The 18,856-nt window shown below is 56.6% G+C and overlaps 2 protein-coding genes across 4 annotated transcripts; both read right to left on the bottom strand.

Moving 5' to 3' along the window:
* Positions 1-241: 241 nt before the first annotated feature.
* mvp (major vault protein) lies at positions 242-7,757 on the bottom strand. Of its 2 annotated transcripts, none has more exons than XM_018764650.2 (17): positions 7,498-7,757; positions 5,377-5,548; positions 5,060-5,255; positions 4,844-4,967; positions 4,513-4,644; positions 4,331-4,425; positions 3,978-4,214; positions 3,769-3,894; positions 3,351-3,581; positions 3,024-3,268; positions 2,712-2,909; positions 2,477-2,621; positions 2,074-2,285; positions 1,598-1,714; positions 1,369-1,495; positions 1,068-1,256; positions 242-596 (listed from the first exon to the last, which is right to left on the bottom strand). In XM_018764650.2, the coding sequence occupies exons 2-17, from the start codon at positions 5,544-5,546 to the stop codon at positions 477-479; spliced, it is 2,664 nt and encodes an 887-aa protein (XP_018620166.1). In that variant the 5' UTR covers positions 5,547-5,548; positions 7,498-7,757; the 3' UTR covers positions 242-476. The 2 variants fall into 2 exon arrangements, with proteins under 2 accessions (XP_018620166.1, XP_018620167.1); XM_018764651.2 differs by having other exon boundaries at positions 7,494-7,757.
* Positions 7,758-9,109: 1,352 nt separating this feature from the next.
* On the bottom strand, positions 9,110-18,221 carry tlcd3ba (TLC domain containing 3Ba). 2 transcript variants are annotated; one of them, XM_029253935.1, is made up of 7 exons: positions 17,792-18,221; positions 15,660-16,323; positions 15,355-15,438; positions 13,366-13,588; positions 12,652-12,747; positions 11,884-11,993; positions 11,056-11,466 (listed from the first exon to the last, which is right to left on the bottom strand). In XM_029253935.1, exons 2-7 carry the CDS (start codon positions 15,782-15,784, stop codon positions 11,208-11,210), a joined length of 897 nt encoding a protein of 298 aa, XP_029109768.1. In that variant the 5' UTR covers positions 15,785-16,323; positions 17,792-18,221; the 3' UTR covers positions 11,056-11,207. The 2 variants fall into 2 exon arrangements, with proteins under 2 accessions (XP_029109767.1, XP_029109768.1); XM_029253934.1 differs by lacking the exon at positions 11,884-11,993 and having other exon boundaries at positions 9,110-11,466.
* Between the last annotated feature and the right edge of the window lie 635 nt (positions 18,222-18,856).

Here is an 18,856-nt window from a genome sequence, read left to right on the forward strand (position 1 = left end):
CAGTAAGGCTGTGCAGATCATGCGATTTACTGAAAAGTCAAATCCTTGAACTAAAAGCACACATCTTTCTATGTAAATGAGAAAGATACAAATGCGAAGAGTACTGTGAGAGAGTGGGAATGTCGCTCCAGTGATCAGAGCTGTGACTTTCCACACACTCGGTGTGTTTAACATTTCACCTTGAGCGCAGGGTAGAATTACAGGACAGTACGCTCGCCCACCCACACACACACACAGGAAATCCGACCAAGGTCATTTAATTAGACACAGCAGAACACACATGGACTGTGCTCCCCTCCTCCCCGCTGTCTCCCTATTCCGACTGCTGCGCTGCAATGTCATGTACGGTTTTTAGGAGTGCACAATGGTAAACAATCACTTAAAGGCATGGTTTGCATTTGTTTTCCTTTGATCTCCCCCCCAACACATTCTTTCAGCAGGGAGTCTGAACATCATTCACACATTATACTGCCCGCTCAGTCTGCTTTGCCCTGCAGGTTACCCAGCAGCCCGTTGGCTGTGTTGAAAAGGTTGATGGGAGATGTCCCATCCGTGATCAGGGTGCACTTGAGACCCAGGGACTGCAGGAGCTTCACCTGTGGGAGAACACACATTTATTTACATTTACATTTGTTTAGCAGACCAAAGCTACTTCCAATGAATCCTATGTAGTGTTATCAGCCCACACACCTTATTCACCACGGTGACTTACACTGCTAGAGACCCTACTTACACTGGGTCACTCATCCATACATCACTGGAACACACACACACTCTTTGTTACTCACATACTATGGGTGAACGTGAACAGCAGGTCTTTAGACTGTGGGAAGAAACGGGAGGACCCAGAGGAAACCCACGCAGAGACAGGGAGAACATGCGAACTCCACAAAAACTGAGCGGTGATGGAACCCATGTCCTTTCGCACCACCCAGGCGCTGTGAGACAGCAGTGCTACTCGCTGTGCCACTGTGCCACCCCACACTCGGAGAAAGTTTAAACAGCAGACACACGGGTGTGCCGAGAGACATAGTGACAAGTGTGTTGTCCCTGCCTGTCCCTGTTACCTGCAGCTCGGGCCCCGCCCTCGCCATCTCCTTCAGGGTCTCGGCCCCCAGGCTCGCCACCATCTCCTTGAAGCGTTGCACCTCGATCTGCGCCAACTTCTGCTGTTTCTCCACCTCGAGCCGGTTCATCTCCTGCTTGTAGCCGACCTCCTGCTCCCGTGCCTTGGCCAAACGTGTGAGTTCTGCTTCCTGGGGAGGGATGGGGGAGAACGGGTGTCAAGCCATCTTTGCAGGCCCCTCAAAAGGCAGGGAGTGTACATTACATGGAAATACTCCAAGGAGTAGTGGGGGGGCAACACACCGCGTCTATCCGCAGAGCCTCGGCTTTCAGCTTAGCCTCGTTTACAGCCGCCTCGCCCTGGATGCGGGCTGCCTCGGCCCGGGACTGTGCCTCCGCCTTGGCTGCTCCGGTGCTCTCCACAGCAGCGCTAGCACACACACACACACACACACAGTAGGACACAGCTCCCCCAGCTGCTCATAGACTGAATTGGGTCCGAAAATGCTAAGCTGTGCTAACCCTGCACTACCTGAGGGCCTCCAGCTCCAGCAGCTCTTTGCGGGCTTTCTCTGCCTCAGCCTGGTCCATGATCCTCTGTCTCTCCAGGCGGCCCTTGGCCTCCTGTTCCAGCCGCTCAGCCTCGTGGCTGCAGAGAGGGAGTACGTGAGTGCGGATCATAAACCCCCAGTCCTGTTCAAGCATCTGAGGAAGGGTACAGGACAGGGGAAGGAGGGGAGCGAGAGGGCAAGAGAGAGAGCAACACAGAGCACTCTGTGGTTTCCCTGTCTCTCACCCCAAGCAGAGGGGTGGCCAGTGGTGAGCAGCAGCCTAGCAGAAGCCAGGACACCAATGTTAGGTTTGCAGGGAATTATTTTGCGCACGCAGCTGAAGCAGTTAGGGGGCTGATGGAAGGAGGTAAGGAAATGAGTCATGGGTGACACTGGGGGTCTTTGAAGGCCACAGGAAGCGAGTTTGTCAGCCATAGGACAAGAAGGAAGGTCTCACCGAGCAGCTGCCTCCTGCGAGTTGGTGGTGATCTCGATGGCCAGCTGCACGCTCTTCTGCAGCGCGTCACGTGTCCTCTGGTCCACGGGCTCCACGGACTGGATGTCCACACTACTGATGACCAGGCCGTTCTGGTCGAAGCGCAGGTTGGACCGCACAGCCAGCTTCTCGTCGAACCCGAACACGGCCGAGCAGATTATCCGGTTTGAGTTCTGGGGGAGAAGGGGTCAAACAGAGCACACACATCAAGCTTCAAAAAGTATCCAGCTGCCTAAGTGGGCAAACACAACAGCAGGCATCGCTTCACAACCCAGAGCATTTCAATATCATCCAGAACCCCGTTTCGTCACACACAGAGGGAGCGATTGAGGAGAGCGAGCACGACAAGCTGATGGGGAGGCACCTTGTGGAAGTCGTCAAACTGCACGGATGCCACGGCACCGCGGATCCTGGAGGCGATGGCCTTGCAGGCGTCGCCCACAAAGTCCGGCACAGAGAAGAGCGCGGCCGCCTGGATCGGGTCCGAGCGGGACTTCATGTCAAAGTGCCTGGGCGGGTGGGGGTGGACACCAACAGTCATTACAGGGTGCCAGGAGGCAGCCACATGATTTGAATTTGAGCCCATGGGACGATTGTACCAGTTGTAAGAGAGCTGCAGCTGTAGGCGGGCGTGATCAGCCGTCTCGATGGTGATGATGTCGGTGCAGAAGTCGGGCCCCAGCAGCAGGCAAATGGTCTTGATGATGTTGGCGCGTTTTGGCTTGTCCCCGGACAGCGAGAGGATGGTGAACTGCTCGTCCGGACCCAGCATGACGAGCTCAGGGCCAAAGAGCACCCTGAAGGGGTCACAGACAGATGTTTCATGGTGGGCCATGAACTGCAGCTAAGGTGGGGTGTTAAAGACGAGGTGCTGAGATGCACCACAAAGACGGAGGGAGACAGTGCATCACCTGGCCTTCTTCTCTCGGTAGTCGTACACCTGCACTGCAGCGTTGTGGGGGACCCTGTAGGTCACCACCTGCGTCTTGTCCCTCTCCCTCCTCTCCTGCTCGTCCCTGTCCCTGTCCCTTTGCGAGCGGTCAGCCAGGGGGTCTCGCATGGACGCCAGGAGCTTTTCCACATTGGGGGGTAGCTCCTTTTCCCACAGTTCCTCGTCTTGCGTCAGCATGTAGGTGTGGCCAATGACAGCGCGTACCTGGAAAACGCTCGATCAGCTGCATGCAGTCACGTTTTCTTTGTACTTCCTGCCACTCTGTCTGGTTTCCCTCCCATCTTACCTTCCCTGTCCTCATGTCTCTCACGTAGATTCCTTCATTTTCATCAAGCGGGATGGCATTTCGTCGCACCAACACCTCCACCGTAACTGGGGGCACGTATTCAACCGGTCCACGCAGCATCCAGCGGTCGCCTGGGTGACGGAGCACCCCTCCCCTTTTTCTGCTGTACCTCCTCTGCAGTCCCTCAGTGTCTTCCTCAGTGTCATCGTCACAGTCATCCTTAGGGTCATGCTAAGACGGAGAGTGAGGAAACACACTGAACGGGCAACCAGGACAAGTCACAACAAGGAACACCTTTTCTCCATTTTCTCCATTTTCTTCCCCTCACTGCCCTGTCACACCAACTCCCTCCTCGACTTGGTCTGACCTTTATTTCCCTTTCCAAGTAATCTCCTTCCTCCCCTCCTCTTCCTCTTACCACATCGGTGTCGATGAAAGCCTCCACAGCTCGGAGCACCAGCCCCTCCTCCTCAGAGAGGACGTACACATCCTGGATGCCCTGCTCCAGATGCTCTCCAGGTTGCAGGAAGAAGGACTTCTCGCCCTGAAAGGGACATGGGTTGGGATCGATCACAAGACAACACTGTATTGGTGAAGTGGGAAAGAGGCACAAGGTGACTGCCGTACCTTCACCACCCTCCTCTGGCCCAGCTGAGGCTTGCCGTCGGGGCCGACCGGGTCCAGGATCACGCAGTACTGGCGGCTGCTCAGTGTGGTCACGTCCACGACGCCCACCACCTCCTCAGCCACTGAGGGAATGTGAGCTTCGCGATCAGCCAAAGTCACGAGCCACTCCTCACCCGTGCGCCGGTCTCGGCTGCCCGCATCACGGAAGGGACACAGGGCACGCACGTGCAGGGCTTTCTGTGCAAAAGTACGAGCGCAAGTTCACACAACGAGCACACAGTTTGTCCCCTCAGCAGGTCCGCCTGCAAGCGGACGATACGAACACAAGGCAGAGGCGGCAGGGGCAGCGCTACCTTGTCGGTGAGAATGAAGGCGTTGACTATGTCGACGACCTCCTCGTAGACCCCGGGCAGGTAGGCGCCCACCTTGCTCACCAGCCATTCTTCCCCTGCGAGACACAGCAGCACAAGACGTTATTCAGCGCACGCACTCTCCGAGAAGAGCAGCTAAAACTGTGGCTCGGTCGCCCTCGCACCGGTGACCCTGCGAACTGCACTCCTGTCCAGCCCCTCCTTGCGGGCACGCAGGCGAATGGCCTGGTTCTCCTGGATCACCGTGGCTTTCACTGTCTCCAGCACCACCACCTCCTTCCTGGGGATGTAAGTCCCTGGAAGATGTTTTTACAGCACAACACTGATATTTAATGGCAAGTGATTCTTCCACAGACACATAATAATAATGACCCCCCCCCCACAAAATCACACACACACACTGCTCCGCCATAACACTACAGGCAAATCACACACTTACCCTCAGATGCCAACCGCTCTTTTACCGCAACATGTCATCCTGGCAACCCAACTCACCTGGGCCTTCAAAGAGCCACTCGTCCCCGGCCAGTCTCTTCTCCCCCCCCTCCTCCTCAAAGTCCAGCAGAGCCTGGAGCCGCAGGGCCGTGTTGGGGTACACGATCTGCAGGGTCGCCACGTCCTGCAGGCCACGCACAGTACAGAGGTTACACGCGTTCACACGGGGGCTACGGGAACCCTGAGCAACGCCGGAAGAGGCCGAGCAGGACCAACCTGCTGGATCTCCTCCCCCGGGTACAGGGGGAAAGGGTCCTGTGTGAGCCGGATCTCCAGGTCAGCGTGCCGCAGCTTGTACTGGCCCAGCTGGTCAAACTGTACCCGGCCCTCGTCGTCACGGCACACGGGGTTCAGCACCACGCAGTAGTGACGTGGCGGCACCATGATCATGCGCACAGGGGCAAACAGCACTCTGACGTGCGGATGTGAGGATGGGTCAAACACAAGCATTACACCTCACGGGACATTCTGAATACCACACAGCACTGTGAATACACTCGGTGACAACAGATGAGTGGCTTGTGCCCTCTGACCTCTCGTTGTCCTGACGGATGTAGGTGCGAGGACCGAGCTCCACTCTGGTGATATTGGTGTTCTGGTCCAGGACGTGAATGTAGTGATGCGGGGGGATGCGAATGATGGACTCCTCCACAACGGCACCCCCTCCGGGCATCCGTCGACCTCCGTGGTTCTGCGCTGACATGGCTGCCGGGGGCAGGAGGAGTAGCGGAGGGTCAATGCGGAGCGTGGAGGCCCAGTACCACCAGTGCACCTCGGGACGACTCGCAGAGGTGAAATTTAACTGCACCACACGAACACGGAGGGACTGCAATCGCCCAGTGGGCAGTACTGACCAGGGGCACAACGAGCGCAGCAAGACCACAGAAAGACCGTCGGCTCTTGTTTAACACTCGCAGGTGTGTCTCTCTCCTGGAACTGCTTTCTCGGCATCGTGTCTCATCTTTAACAGCAAGAGCCTCCGAGCACAAAGACATCTGTTCAATTTGCATTGGAGGAGTGTGGAAACACACATAGACACACACACACGCACGCACAGCACACATGTCCAGCAGCAGCGCAGGAATGGCTGGTCCAGACTCAACGATGTCTGAATAAGAGACGGAGAGTCACACACAGCACTGCAGTGTGACGGTGGACTAATCTCTGAACACACACTCACGTGAATGTATTTGACACACAGCGACCAACAGCCAGTCGCTTCCGAAGATAAAGGAGTGCAAATCCGCCTCCTGCAAACTAGTTTTTCTACTGTAAGTTCTTTCACAACAGCTGCAGGTAAACACAGGGGCACACGGACACACACATACACACTCTACAAACAGGGCTGGGTCCATGTGTCTCACACCCGTCACAGGCATCCAACCCTGTGAAGCGTTACAAACCAAACACTGTGTACACACACACACACAAAAATTTTCCATTTACAGCTACAAACACTTATTTTATTTAATCAAAATTTTTTACTTTCTGCAGTAGCAAAAACCACATTTTGCTTTTATTCATTTAGCAGTAATACGTCACAAGCGGTGCTGGCTCCACTACGTTACAGTATTTCAGGGCACACACTTTGGTTCGTACAACGCAAACAACTAGCACCATAGCGGTTAGAGTAACTGCCTTTGGACCCAAAGGTTGTGGGTTCAAGCCTTACCTCTGGCCAAGGACCCGTGAGCAAGGTACTAAATAATTATAACCTTAACATTGTAAGTTGCTTTGGAAAAAAGCATCAGCTAAATGTACCACCCTGGCAGCATAAATAAAAACACATTCAGAGGCAGTGTGTGACAGCCAGAGCAGCATGGGACCAATGTGAGGACACAAAGGCAGGGACAGTGCATTGTTCCCTGTATCAACTCCACCAGTGGGATGTGTACACCAGGCTTTTGGTGTGGTGCTCCTCACACCACTGACAGCTCTCACACAACAGCAAACACGCAGGCTGTTGTACGAATGGCTAATTTAATTAGGAGGTCATGTGGCCCATCTGGGCCCGCGGCCATGGCGGGGGGCAGTCAGTGCTGCGCTATCTGACGGAGTCCATCGACTCAGACGAAAGCAGAGTGGAGTAGCTGCTGGAAATCAATGAGCTACTGGGAGTGCCGCGATAAGGCCATGGACTCGCTCACTTTGAAACAGAACCTGGCACAAAGTGCAGCTGAGACAGCAGATTGCTGTCCAAGAGTCCAAGAGCGGGACAGACAGAGGATCTGTCAAGCCCCGCCCCCCAAGAGCTCCGCTAAGCCCCGCCCCCAAGAGCTCGCTCAGCCACGCCCCCAGCAAAACCATTCAACCACACACTGAGCGCTGTGTCATCACGCAATTTTACCGTGAAAGGTATGCGGTGTCTCTGAGGAACCGTGTGTTGTTAAGCTGCACTGTTTAATGTTTCCTGTTCAGTTCGAGCACTCTGAACGAGAAAGTCGGAACCGCTCGCTCGCTCACACACACTGACGAAGTGCGCGTCCGAAGGAAGTTGCCAGAAAGACTAAGAGCAGCTCTTCAGGAAGTGCTCGGCTGCCCTAACCGATGAGGCAAAAAGCCACTTTTGCGCGCACACTCACAGCTCAATTTGAGACGTGAATTCATGAGAAGAAGAAGAGAAGTAAGAAGTGCCCGCGAGGAGCACTACCTGCCTGGGCTCGAGTTGTAGCGCGCGCTGCCGCCGCTGTCCGTCTCTAACTTCCGCCTGAGGAAAAGAGGAGCAGCTGGTTCGTGAGGAAAAGACTTTCCGCTGAGAAACGCCTCCTCCTCGGTCCCCACTCCCACTCCCGCTCCCACTGCCACTCCATCGGCGCCACAGCTCTAGATCCGGATCAGTTCTCCGCACATTCAGTTTCCTTAGGAAACCGATACTGCAGCGAAACGACACCGATCCGGGATCGGCTCACCGTAGCGGTGCGCTGACTGCCGTGACGTCATGGTCACGTCATCAACCGGAACTAACCGAGAACCGCTCGTCAATCTCTTCAGTTTGCTTTATATTTGGATGAAATGTACCACGTTAACGCAGATCCGTGGTTTAAAGAGTGCCCTTACTTTCAGTGCTAAGTAGGGCGTGTTTAATGTCGACGAAGTGCTCAGACACGGTGCCAGTTCCCCCACACACGTTTATTCATGTCGCTGATACTTGTGAAGTTGTGTCTAGACCAAACTGCCTTTGCCGAAGGGAGCTATAATAAAGTTATAAGTCCCCACATTCACAGTGAGTGAGGTAACTGGGACCCATTTACGTTGCGTACGTTGGTCGACAGGAGGTGGGATTCAAGCCTGCAAGCTTCCTGGCCAAAGGCAGCGGCTCAGAAGGGGAGCGTGCGAATGAGAGCGACACAAAGCAGCGCAGCACCGCGTTTCTGAAAAATCATGAGCTGTGAGCTGCCCCAGGTGTACGGCGTTCCGACATTCTCTTACGTAAAGTCCCATTCGTCATCAGGAACGCGTTGAATAAATAAGCGGTGCGGGAGGGGGCCTCCTCTCCTGGGTCAGCGGTGCTGAGGCCTCCGGCTTCGTCGTCTCAAATATTAATAATTCCCTTTGCTTAACAGCCTAAATAAGGAAAACAGCCAAAAAGAAATCGGTGCGCAATACAGCTGAGCCCTCGCATAATGACCAGAACAAGTGCGAGGCCTTTCTCTGTGCTCCCCCCGCGGTCAGTGTGCGGGCCTCTGTGCTCGAGCGCTGCCGCATTGCCCCGTGGGAACTAACTCTCCTAGCGGCGTGCCTCGTGCGTGCAGAAGGAGCGCTCAGCACCGACGCGCACTTCTGTCCGTTACGCCGGAGCGCGTCGTTGCTCACTTGGTCATTGCTGTCAGAGACGGGGCAGCACAGGGGGTCGCCGCGTCGGCCCACCGGCACCTCTCGCTTCGGCTTACTTACGGTTGAGCTCCTTTCAGAAGGGCCCCTGCGCTCGGGTTCGAGCTACCAACAACATCCGCATTAAATATTGACCACCTTGGCAGATGCAGAGAAAACATTTTGGTGGGGTAGCCGCAGTGAGATTGCATGCAGTGTGTATTTGCACATTGTGCAGTGTGTGTGTGCGCGAGCACAGCTGGGACCTCCGCAAGGGCAGGACACTGGACAGGAGCTGGGTTCTGCTGGCCTGCAGCACAACGGAACCCATCGGGGGCTATGTGGACGGCACCAGTGGCCTACTGTGTGCGTGTGTGTGTTCGTGTGTCCAAAACGCTCCGAACGGGGCTCCTGCACCGAATAATGAGTTCACACAAGCAAGGAAAGAGAGGGCATCCGAGTATATTTTAGCCAAGAGAATATGATACGGTACAGCCTTTAGATAGCAGTCAACAGGGACAGAAGCCAAAACAGTATATATATCATTTATATATGTATAAATATGTACATTCTAAACCTCGAAAATAAATAGATAAATAACAAAAGAAAAGAGGTTATGGAAGATAACAGTACGCTTGTTTAAATACTTTTAATGACAACTGCCGGTACCATAGCATGTGCTAGAAGTGGGAAGATTTCTTCCCCTCAAATGAAAGGTACAATGCTCTCGTTGCTATCGTGCAGGAGTTACAATGTCAGTGGAGCGGGTACCGTGCGGCGGAGAGGGGCACGCGGCAGCACGTCGCTCCGCTCTCCTCGCTCGAGTCCCACAGAGCACGTGTCCGTCGACACGCCAGTGTTTCCCGCGGTACGGTATCGGAAGTACCGCTGCAGGCGTGTGGCCGCGAACGTGCTGCTGGACCGAGACACCGGGACCCCCGGACCCCGGAGACGCGGAACCGGGTAGGACACTTCCACACGGAAACAGGCCGGGAATCCAAGGGCCCGGACGGAGGGCGCGTGCTTGTCGAGTGAGTCGCTGCTGGACACACTCCGGCCTTTAAAGTATCTCGGTAGTTCTTGACCGTGCCGCCAGGCACTCGTGTCCGCACATTACGTACCGCACCTATTCACATCTCCTAAGCTACATAATACTGCGTCACGGCAGGGCGTGCGTGTCCCGACACTGGAGAGAAAAGGGGCGAAACACTCGCAACCACACCTGCGGTCGGCCGTCTGCCCCGTAGCTCATGCACGTCTAAGGAAGGAAGCCTAGTGGACATGCGCGGGGTGCTGGGAAGGACGGCGCTGGGTCTCGTGTGTCATTCTGCCTTATTTGTGGCATCCTGCGATGCCCTCTGCTCCCTCCCGCTCCCCCCGCACCCCCGCCACCGACGCACGCTAGCAGAAAACATCTGCGTCTAAAATTAAAAGAGACGACCTGTACTAAGAAAACGGAAATCACAGCTCATGAATAAATAAAAACAAATAAATACACTATGTCTACACTAAATGAGGTAATAAATTGTATCATTACATAAATGAGAACTAACACATGACTGACACTATTAAATAAAAGTACTTTTTGCTATTTACACTGGTCACACTGCGGCTCTGGAGAAACACTCCGTTGCCGTCCCCCATGCCTGTCTCTGTCCCTCTTCTGTTCCCAGTCCCTGTCCCCGCCAATCACTGTCCCTGCTGGAGGTGCACAAGGAGCACAGGTGAGGAGGCATAAGGCAGCATGACACAGTCCCAGGAAAACGCGGGCATCTTTTTCCTGAAGCAAACTCTTTGTGTGTGTGTGTGTGTGTGTGTGTGTGTGTGTGTGGGCGTGTGTGTGTGCGCGTGTGCGAGTGAGTGCACACGATACTCCTACAGCGCTACGGAGTCAGTGAAAGTCGCCACTCTGGAGTAAGAGCGCCAACAGCAGATCGACATCATGTCAAAAACAGCATGTTTTTCCTCTTCCTCTTCACTAACCCCGTACAGTATGGTACATTCTCACTCAGCGCTGCGCCACCTGTAACGGGGCCCAGTGAGAAGCTCTGCTCCTTTTGCCTGCACCACATCAGTGTGATCCCTCCAAGTGGCCCATGTCTCTCCGTCACTCGAAGGACGGGTTCCTTCCTGGTGGGAGGCGCCCTCATCCTGCGCATCTCGTCTCGCGTCGGCGCTCGCCCGCTCTAAAGCCGTGCGATGGGTCAGCGCTCAGCCGCCCAGAACCCCCGACAACCCCTCCCCCGAAACCCAGTCTCACGTGGTCTATCGTAACGGGCTGGTGAGAGACAGAGAGGAATCCAGCCCATCCCACGGTTCCCAAAGTTCAGCACATCTGCACGTCTCGTTTGTGGCGAGCTGAGAAACCGTCCTCCGCTGGTTCGGTATCAACTCAAAATAAATAAACATAAATAAACATAAATAAACAGACAAATGAACCAATAAATAAGATGAATTAAAAACAGTTTGGTACATTCCCCTGACTTCCTGTAGGTTCCTCCACAAACATCCAACCCCATCCCCCCAACCGCACCCCATCCCACCCATCCCCCCCTCAGTGTGTGTCCGTCTCTCTCTCCGATTCGCGGGGGCTGTAGCCGTTGGCGGGCGGGGACAGCGGGGCGTGGCCGGCGGACCCGGCTTTGACGGCGGGGGGTGCGGCGCGGCTCCGCGAGGATCCGGCGAAGAGGCGGAAGGCCCCGCGACAGATGAGGGAGAACCAGTAGACCTGGGGGGCCATGAGGAGGGCGGCGCCCAGGTTGCACTGCCAGGGCACTGAGAATGGCACCATGTAGAGCGGGATGGAGGCGTACCTGCAACACACGCAAAACACACCTCGCACACACGTGGGCCGAGATTCAACCTCGCATGAGCGCCGACGTACGGAGCAGAGCTCGTAGGTGCGCGCGCGTGTGTGTGTGTGAGCATGCTGAACTGCTGACGTGCAGAATTAAGTACAGTGCATTAGGGAAGTTCTGCAGCGTGCGATCAATGGGTCTCAGCAGGCCCAGTGCGGTGGGGGTGGAGCCTGCCCTCAGTCCCCAGCGAACCACCGACTCACCCCCACCCCCCACATCAATCCACTGAGGTCACACACCTCGCTGAAGACTGACCCCCCCCCCTGAGAAAGAAGGAGTGAGAGAGCCAGCGAGCAAGCGAGAGTGAGAGAGAGAGCGAGAGAGAGAGAGAGAGAGAGAGAGAGAGGAGGGGAGGGGAGGGTGTGAACGTACCTGCCGTAAGCGTAGTAGAGGTAGGGGAAGAGCAGGACTCGACAGATGAAGAAAGTGACCAGCATTACACATCCGTTTACTTTATGAAGGAGGGTGTGCTGCTGCTTGTACTGCGAGAGAGAGAGAGAGAGAGAGAGAGAGAGAGAGAGAGAGAGAGAGAGAGAGAAGGGTCAGAAACTGGGGATCGGGGCACAAGGAAGGCTGCTCATCATTAGTGGTGATTAACAGGAGGCGGAAACAGGACCAGAGTGTGAGAGCGCTGTGTCGGTGACAGGAAGTGTGATGGAGCTCCAACGACACCCAGATGTCAAGAAGAAAGGAAGCGACACTTAATAGACAATGACAGTGACAAATAGAAAGTGACACATTCCAGCTCCTGTTTTTAAAACACTGCTCTGTGCGTGTGTATGTGCGTGTGGCACAGAGAGGGCCACTCGTACCCAGAGCCCGGTAGCTCAGACTCACCCGAGGAACAGCCGCTCGCGTGCGGGTAAGAGGACGAGCGAAAGCCGAGAGCCGAGCGAGAACGACCCCCCCGCCCCAAAGCACAGCGTAACACAAGTGAGCTTCGGCCCGGGTGGGAGGGGGGTGGGGGGTAGCAGAGGGTCCCCAGGGAGCAGGGCTCCGCGACAGAGCGTTTACCGAGCTGTGACGCACCTGGGCAAACATGGTGTGCCCTTCTGAAGGCACGCAAGCACACAGACAGGTGTATGCGCGCACACACACTGGGGTGAACACGTGTTTACCGTGAGCAGAGTCAGTGATTACCTGGATGAGGATTTTTCCCAGGCAGACGGATGGAGTGCTGACTTCCGCCAGAAACATGACGCCCTGAAAGTAGTCGCCCCTCCCCTGCCGCCAGAACTGGGGGGAGAGGAGAGCGCAGTATTAGGACACACATAGACACATGCAGACACACAGAGACACACACACACACACACAGGGTACGAGGTACAAACACTGTATGGTGAGCAAAGGCCTGACTCCTGGAAAATGCCGTCTGTCCGCTACACGTGCCTTTCCCCTCCAGCTGGGGTGGGGGACGGGGACGGGGACGGGGACTGGGGGGGGTCAAAGGCCCTGTCCTAAGAGCAGCGAAATGTGGGAATCTGGGAATCACCAACCCTCTACTGTCTCTTCTCCATTTCTCCTCCTCCTCTCAATCCACATCAACACATGGAAACTGAGGAGATGCTGAAGCTGTGTTGCTAAGCAGCTCCTAACAGCGGCTGTTTCCATGGAGACGGGGAAGCAGGTGGTGGAAAAGCATTCCGCGACACGGCAGAAGGGGCAGCTGAAGGCCTTGTGGTGACGGCCGCTCGTGTAGGAGCCTGGGGGAGCCGCAGAGTGTGCGTTCGGTCGCCTAAAAAGTGACCAGCACCACCCCCACAACGTGACCCCCCCTCATTCCGACAGTCCACACACAGCTCTGTTAACCGACTCGTTTCAAGTGAACTCGTAAAACGCCATGGCGACAGTTACCACAGAGACAGGGAAGCAGACGGTGACCATGACAACGTGGTGCAGCACCATGAGGAACTCCCGGCGCAGGTAGCTGGTGAAGGCCACGCTCAGCGCCCTGGGGTTCGACTTGTCCTCGTGACCTTTGACCTGCAGCTTGTACCAGTAGCACATGAACATGGCGTAGATGTCGTAGACGAAGTACGGCACGGCGAAGAGGATGTAGGAGCTCGTGAGCCAGTGTCTGCAGGAGGGAGAGAGAGGGAGGAGAGCAGGTGATGGTCCGGGTCCCACGTGGATGCGGCAGAGATGTGAGACACGCCGTCTCACGCGAGGACTCCCTCTGCGCGGGGGGTGTGTCGAGCACGTGCCGCGGCACCCTGGGACCGCGTGTGTCAACCATCCCCGGGGGAATGAATTGGCCTGCAGTTGTGCGAAACGCTCCCCAACGCACAGCCCATGCCGGCTGCACGCACACACACACGCACACACACACGCACACACACATCCTGCCCTTGGACCCTTTTCGGGTGCAGCACAGTGTCCGGGTTCGAGTGTTTGCTTCCACAGCATCCTTAGAGCGACCGAGGAGTTCCCACAATGAATCCTTCGGAGGACTTTCCTGTGCTTCCTGCTAACACACTTCTGTCCACATGTCTCGTCGTCACCGTGACAGAAACCCTGGCATCCTGTTGGGTGTGTGTGTGTGTGTGTGTTCAGGTCTCCATTTCCAAAGTGAAACGCGAAGCAGAGAACCCCGAAGGTCATCGCTCCTCATGGGACACCTGCAAGGTTTCCACACCTATTTTGAGCTCTTCCTGCTAGGACTGAACGGCTGACCCTGCACCTTGGCGTGAGCCCTGGGACGAACACATACACACACACACACACACACACACACACACACACACTGCTCCCGCTCCCCCTCCACATGCCCTCTTAGGAACTGTGACAACACTTCCTGGATTTCCTGGATAGAAACTAATTAGGTTGAGATTTTAATTAGATTAACAAGGACGCGAGGTGAGCAAAGTGAGAAGACGGTGTCCTTTCATACAGGACACACACACACACACACACACAACAATCCAGCCTAAATCACATGGCCACATTCTGCTGCAGTATAACAGGAACATGTGAGTGTTTCATGAAAGTGAACCTTTCTGCATAGAAGGAAGCAAGGACTGACTGACTGACTGATTGACTGACTGATTGACTGATGGACAGACTGACACACAAACTGATGGACGGACTGACTCGCTGACCGACAGACGGACGGACCGACAGATGGGCCGTGACGCTCTAAACTGCTCGATCAACACAAACAGCCGAGTCCCTCTTCACCAGGCTCGGTGTGTGTCAGCGCTGGGACCTCCCTAGTGGCACATGGCCCCTTGCTGAGGGAATCTGGCTGTCCAACTGTCCCCTGGGGGAGGGGGGGTGACTGCGGTTCCCTGTCTCTGCCTACATCTCTACAGCCACACATGTGCTCTGCTTAGAGTGAGAGGCATAAAAACTCTCAAGGGTCCAGAATTGAAAGCCTGGATGTTCTCACTTTTCCCCCTAATATTGCATAACAAGCTCCCCGTGTCCCTCAGCTGAGCCCCTCCCACACTGGAGAAGGGTCTCAAACCGACATCTTTGAGGGTCACTTCTCTCCTGATCTCCTGAAAGCTCCATGAATGAGTCCAGCACCCTCTGCTACGATTATCTAGGGTTTTGCTATTTCAATGACACCCCTATAGGAGCTACTGGAGGGATGTGAACCAGCAACGTGGTGGTGTGAGACATACAAGCTGTGTGTCCACAGTCCTGTGACTGAGTGTAAAGCTCTTCGTCTGCGGCTGACGGCCTTCTCTTTACACTGAGCAAAAGAGTGTCTGTTCGCGGAATAAATGGAAATGTAACGAAAGGGGAAATAAAGGGGTAAAATGCAAAAACACCTGGTCTGCACACAGCGACATCGGACACGTCCATAACGGGTCTCGATCCTTCCTCCCCTCCACTTACTGGTCCTCAATGATGTCCTCACAGGAGGTGGCGATGATGTACCCGGCCGTAGAGGCCATGATGGCCTGGATGGACGAGACGAGCCTGAGAGGGCGAGAGACAGAGAAGCACGAGTTAGCAGAACTGTAAGTCCGAGAGCTTCGACCTTTGACCTCTGAACGCACTGAACCAATACAGATCCAACGTACGATGGGAGGGGAAAAACTGGAACGTGGTGAAGAATCATTTCACTCTTCAGGGCTGACAGAAGGTCCACCTCCCTTCCTTCCCCTGCTCTGCTTTTGCTAGGCAGCGATCCCACTCACCTGGCGGACACGATAACGGCGTCACCTTCGCTCCATCTCAGTCCGGGCGCGTGTTTCAGGCACCGCTTGGACAGCAGGAAGAGGCCCGGGAAGAAGATGGATCCGGCGACCAGAATCGTCAGCATGGTCCCTCGGGTTGGGTCTCGGCAGCGAAGAGGAGGAGCGGCGCGGCGGAGCCACGCTATAGAGCCGTCCCGCCCCGGCCCGAGCGGCGCAGAGCCCTGCGCTCGTCTCCTCCTCCGAGCCACCGAAGCTGCCTCGAGGGTGTGGGACTGGAACCCCCCGAGAACTGCCGCGCCTTCCTCAAATGACGAGACGACAGGCGGAAGGAGCGACGGGCCTATTGACGGACCGTCGGCATCGTCCTTCAGAGGGAGTCCAGCCGTCCTGGCGCGTCTCTAAATTACAGTGCTCTTGCACTGCGAGTCCACAGCGGAGGACACATTGTTGCACACGGCCGTGTGGCTTCAAGCGCGCCGTCTATTTGCCCGAAAGCGTGTGTGTGTGTGTGTGTGTGTGTGTGTGTGTGTGTGTGTGTGTGTGTGTGTGTGTGTGTAAGGAAGGGCGAGCGAGCCGTGCGTCCCTGGTGACCCTCCCACCCCCCACCCCGGCTCAGGAGCTCGTAATCCTGGCGATGATGTCCAAGAGCCTCGGTCTGCAGGATCTGCGGGAGACGGACAGGAGGAGAGAAGAGGAAGCGGAGGGTGAGACACATAGACTACACAGCCACCCCCCCGGGACCCCAGGTCTCCTGGAATTTGGGAAGCTCTCGACGAAGGCGGCCCCCCGCGGCGTTCGGACGCTCCCCGAGACTCCGTCCCGCTCTGTCCGCGGGAAGCCCTGCTGTCCAGCCGCTGGATTTGTGTGGGATTAGAGCGCCAGAGATTTCGGGAGATTACAGAGGGATGTCGGGAGCGCGCCGCACCGCACCGCCACGGACACAAAGTACAGGAGAGGACGAGCGGGAGCGCGCACGGCACGGCGACGGGTCGACAGCGAAGGGGTCCCGTTTCTAAGGGCGACACGGGCGTGCGAGCGTGTTGGCGAGGGGCGCGTGACCCGTCATAGGCCCACAGGTAGCTACAGTGACTGGAAATTTCTCTGGAAACATCAAACGTGTGCTATGTGTCATTGATAAAATCCTACAAATCATGGAGTATCAATATTCGCGTGAATGTGCTGCTGTGCCTGTAGCCCAGCTGACACACACACACGCGCACACAGGCACACGCAGGCGGGCGCGCGCATGAAAGGACGGACAATAGAGACTGTATATAATATTCATAGTGCGCCGTTCACGCCGCGGTCAATGAGCGCGCGGCGGCCCGGTTCTGACCCGGTTCTGACCCGCTTCCGGGGCTCCGCCGGGGGAAAATGCGCAGTGCGCTGCCCCGCTGGCGGCGAACAACGGAGAGGGAGACGGAGCGGAGCGCGAGCCGGAGTCTCCGTCCGTCCGTCCGTCCGTCCGTCGAGTGAGAATCGTCATGACATGATCATCATCAGCCCCAAATTATAACCCAGGCATGGCATGGTCATCACGGGCGAGCGCGCGCGCCCGTATTAATTAATATATATGGACACATCATGATCATGATATTACTAGTCAGTGACAGAGAGAGAGGCTGCACACCGAAGAGCGCGGGGCTCGTGCGCCTCCGCTGCCCGGGATTTCCTCCATTGTGACGATGACGATGATGACAACGCTGCTCGCGGCGATGATGCTGATGCTGCTCATGATGCTGGCGGTGTGATGAAGCCTGCTGGTGTCGACAGGACGGAGACAATGGACGCGGGTCCGGCGCTGCGCTATCATGTATGTGTCACCATGAGCCTGGGCCGCCAGCACCGCGAACGCGCACAAACACACGCACACCACCCCGTCCCCAGCGCTCTGCCGCGGTTCCGTTAATCGGGCTGCCGGCTCGCCCCCCTCGAGCCGCGTGGACGCGCAAATCCACACCGCACTGGCCGGGGGTTCGCCGTAGCCGTCCGCGGCCCGGCTCCCAGAGCGCGCTTCCGGAGGGGCATCGCGCCCCCCGGGATACGATGCACGTGTCTTATGACCGTCAGCATCGTTCTCGTGTCGCTCATCAGCGCTGTTGTCGCTCGCCTCTTATTATCGTTGCGGTTACCTTTGTTTGGGATCGACGCCTCCTGGTGCGCGCGCGCGCGCGCGGGCTGCTTCGCTCCTGCGCGTCCGCGATGCGCCTCTGTAGCACGGCGGTCCTCGCGCTGCTGCCTCCTCTCCCCTCCTCTCCTCTCCTCTCCTCTCCTCTCCCCTCCCCTCCCTTCTCTTCCTTTCCCTCCCCTGCCCTGCTGCCCCCCGGTCGGTCGTCCGTCGCGTGCTTATTCTGCGCTCAGGCTGCCGCCATCACCCCCCGCGGTGCGCGTGGCCCGGACTCCGCAGCCCTCCGCGGACACACTCATCTCAGCTGGCCGCCGACGGAGACATCTGCATAATCCCCCCCGCAGCCCGCCGTCGTGTGTGGAGCCGCTCGTGTGCGCGAGAACGAATGAATGACAGCAGCGGGTCCCGGCGCCTATCTCCGCCCCCCCCCGAGCGACAACACCGCCCCGCTCGCAAGTGAGGCGAGAGGCGGGGGGTGCGGGGGGTGCGGACGGAGGGAGGAGGGAAGAAAGAGGCGGGGAGACCGGAGGAACCGAGGGAGGGGGGGATAGCTGTCAGATTTGGCGCGAGCAGCGGGACCTTCAATGACACACATGATCTGCGCGCTTCTCCACATGTGATGTCACTCCTGGCCGCCGGTTCCTTTTCCCGGCTCCGCGCCAGAGCCGATCCAGAGAGCCTGAGCGGGAACGAGCGCCGCGTCCGTGGCCTCGTGGCCGAACGGCTTTTCCTCTCAACTGGACCGTTCGGGACTGGAACGCGTGGCCGCGCCGCGCCGCGCCACCCGAGTCATTCACACGCTTCTGTACCGGACGTGCACGTGGTGGACGCCGAATATAAAAAAAGACGCTTATGTTATTAAATGCCCCCAGCTTAGCGCCGCCTTACCCACATTTTCGGTCTCACTGTTATCTTATAAATTGGATTTATTTCGCGGTCAAAACTGCGCCGGCCCTCCTAGCAACCAGCCCCTGACAGGCTGCGCGTGACAGCCGCCGTGCACCGCTTTTTCCGATTGGCTTTCGCCATGGCTTTCAGAGGAGCCGTCCAATCAGAAGTGAACATGGGG

This window comes from Scleropages formosus, chromosome 8 (genome assembly GCF_900964775.1).
Source record: "Scleropages formosus chromosome 8, fSclFor1.1, whole genome shotgun sequence".
In the NCBI taxonomy this organism is placed as follows: Eukaryota; Metazoa; Chordata; class Actinopteri; order Osteoglossiformes; family Osteoglossidae; genus Scleropages; species Scleropages formosus.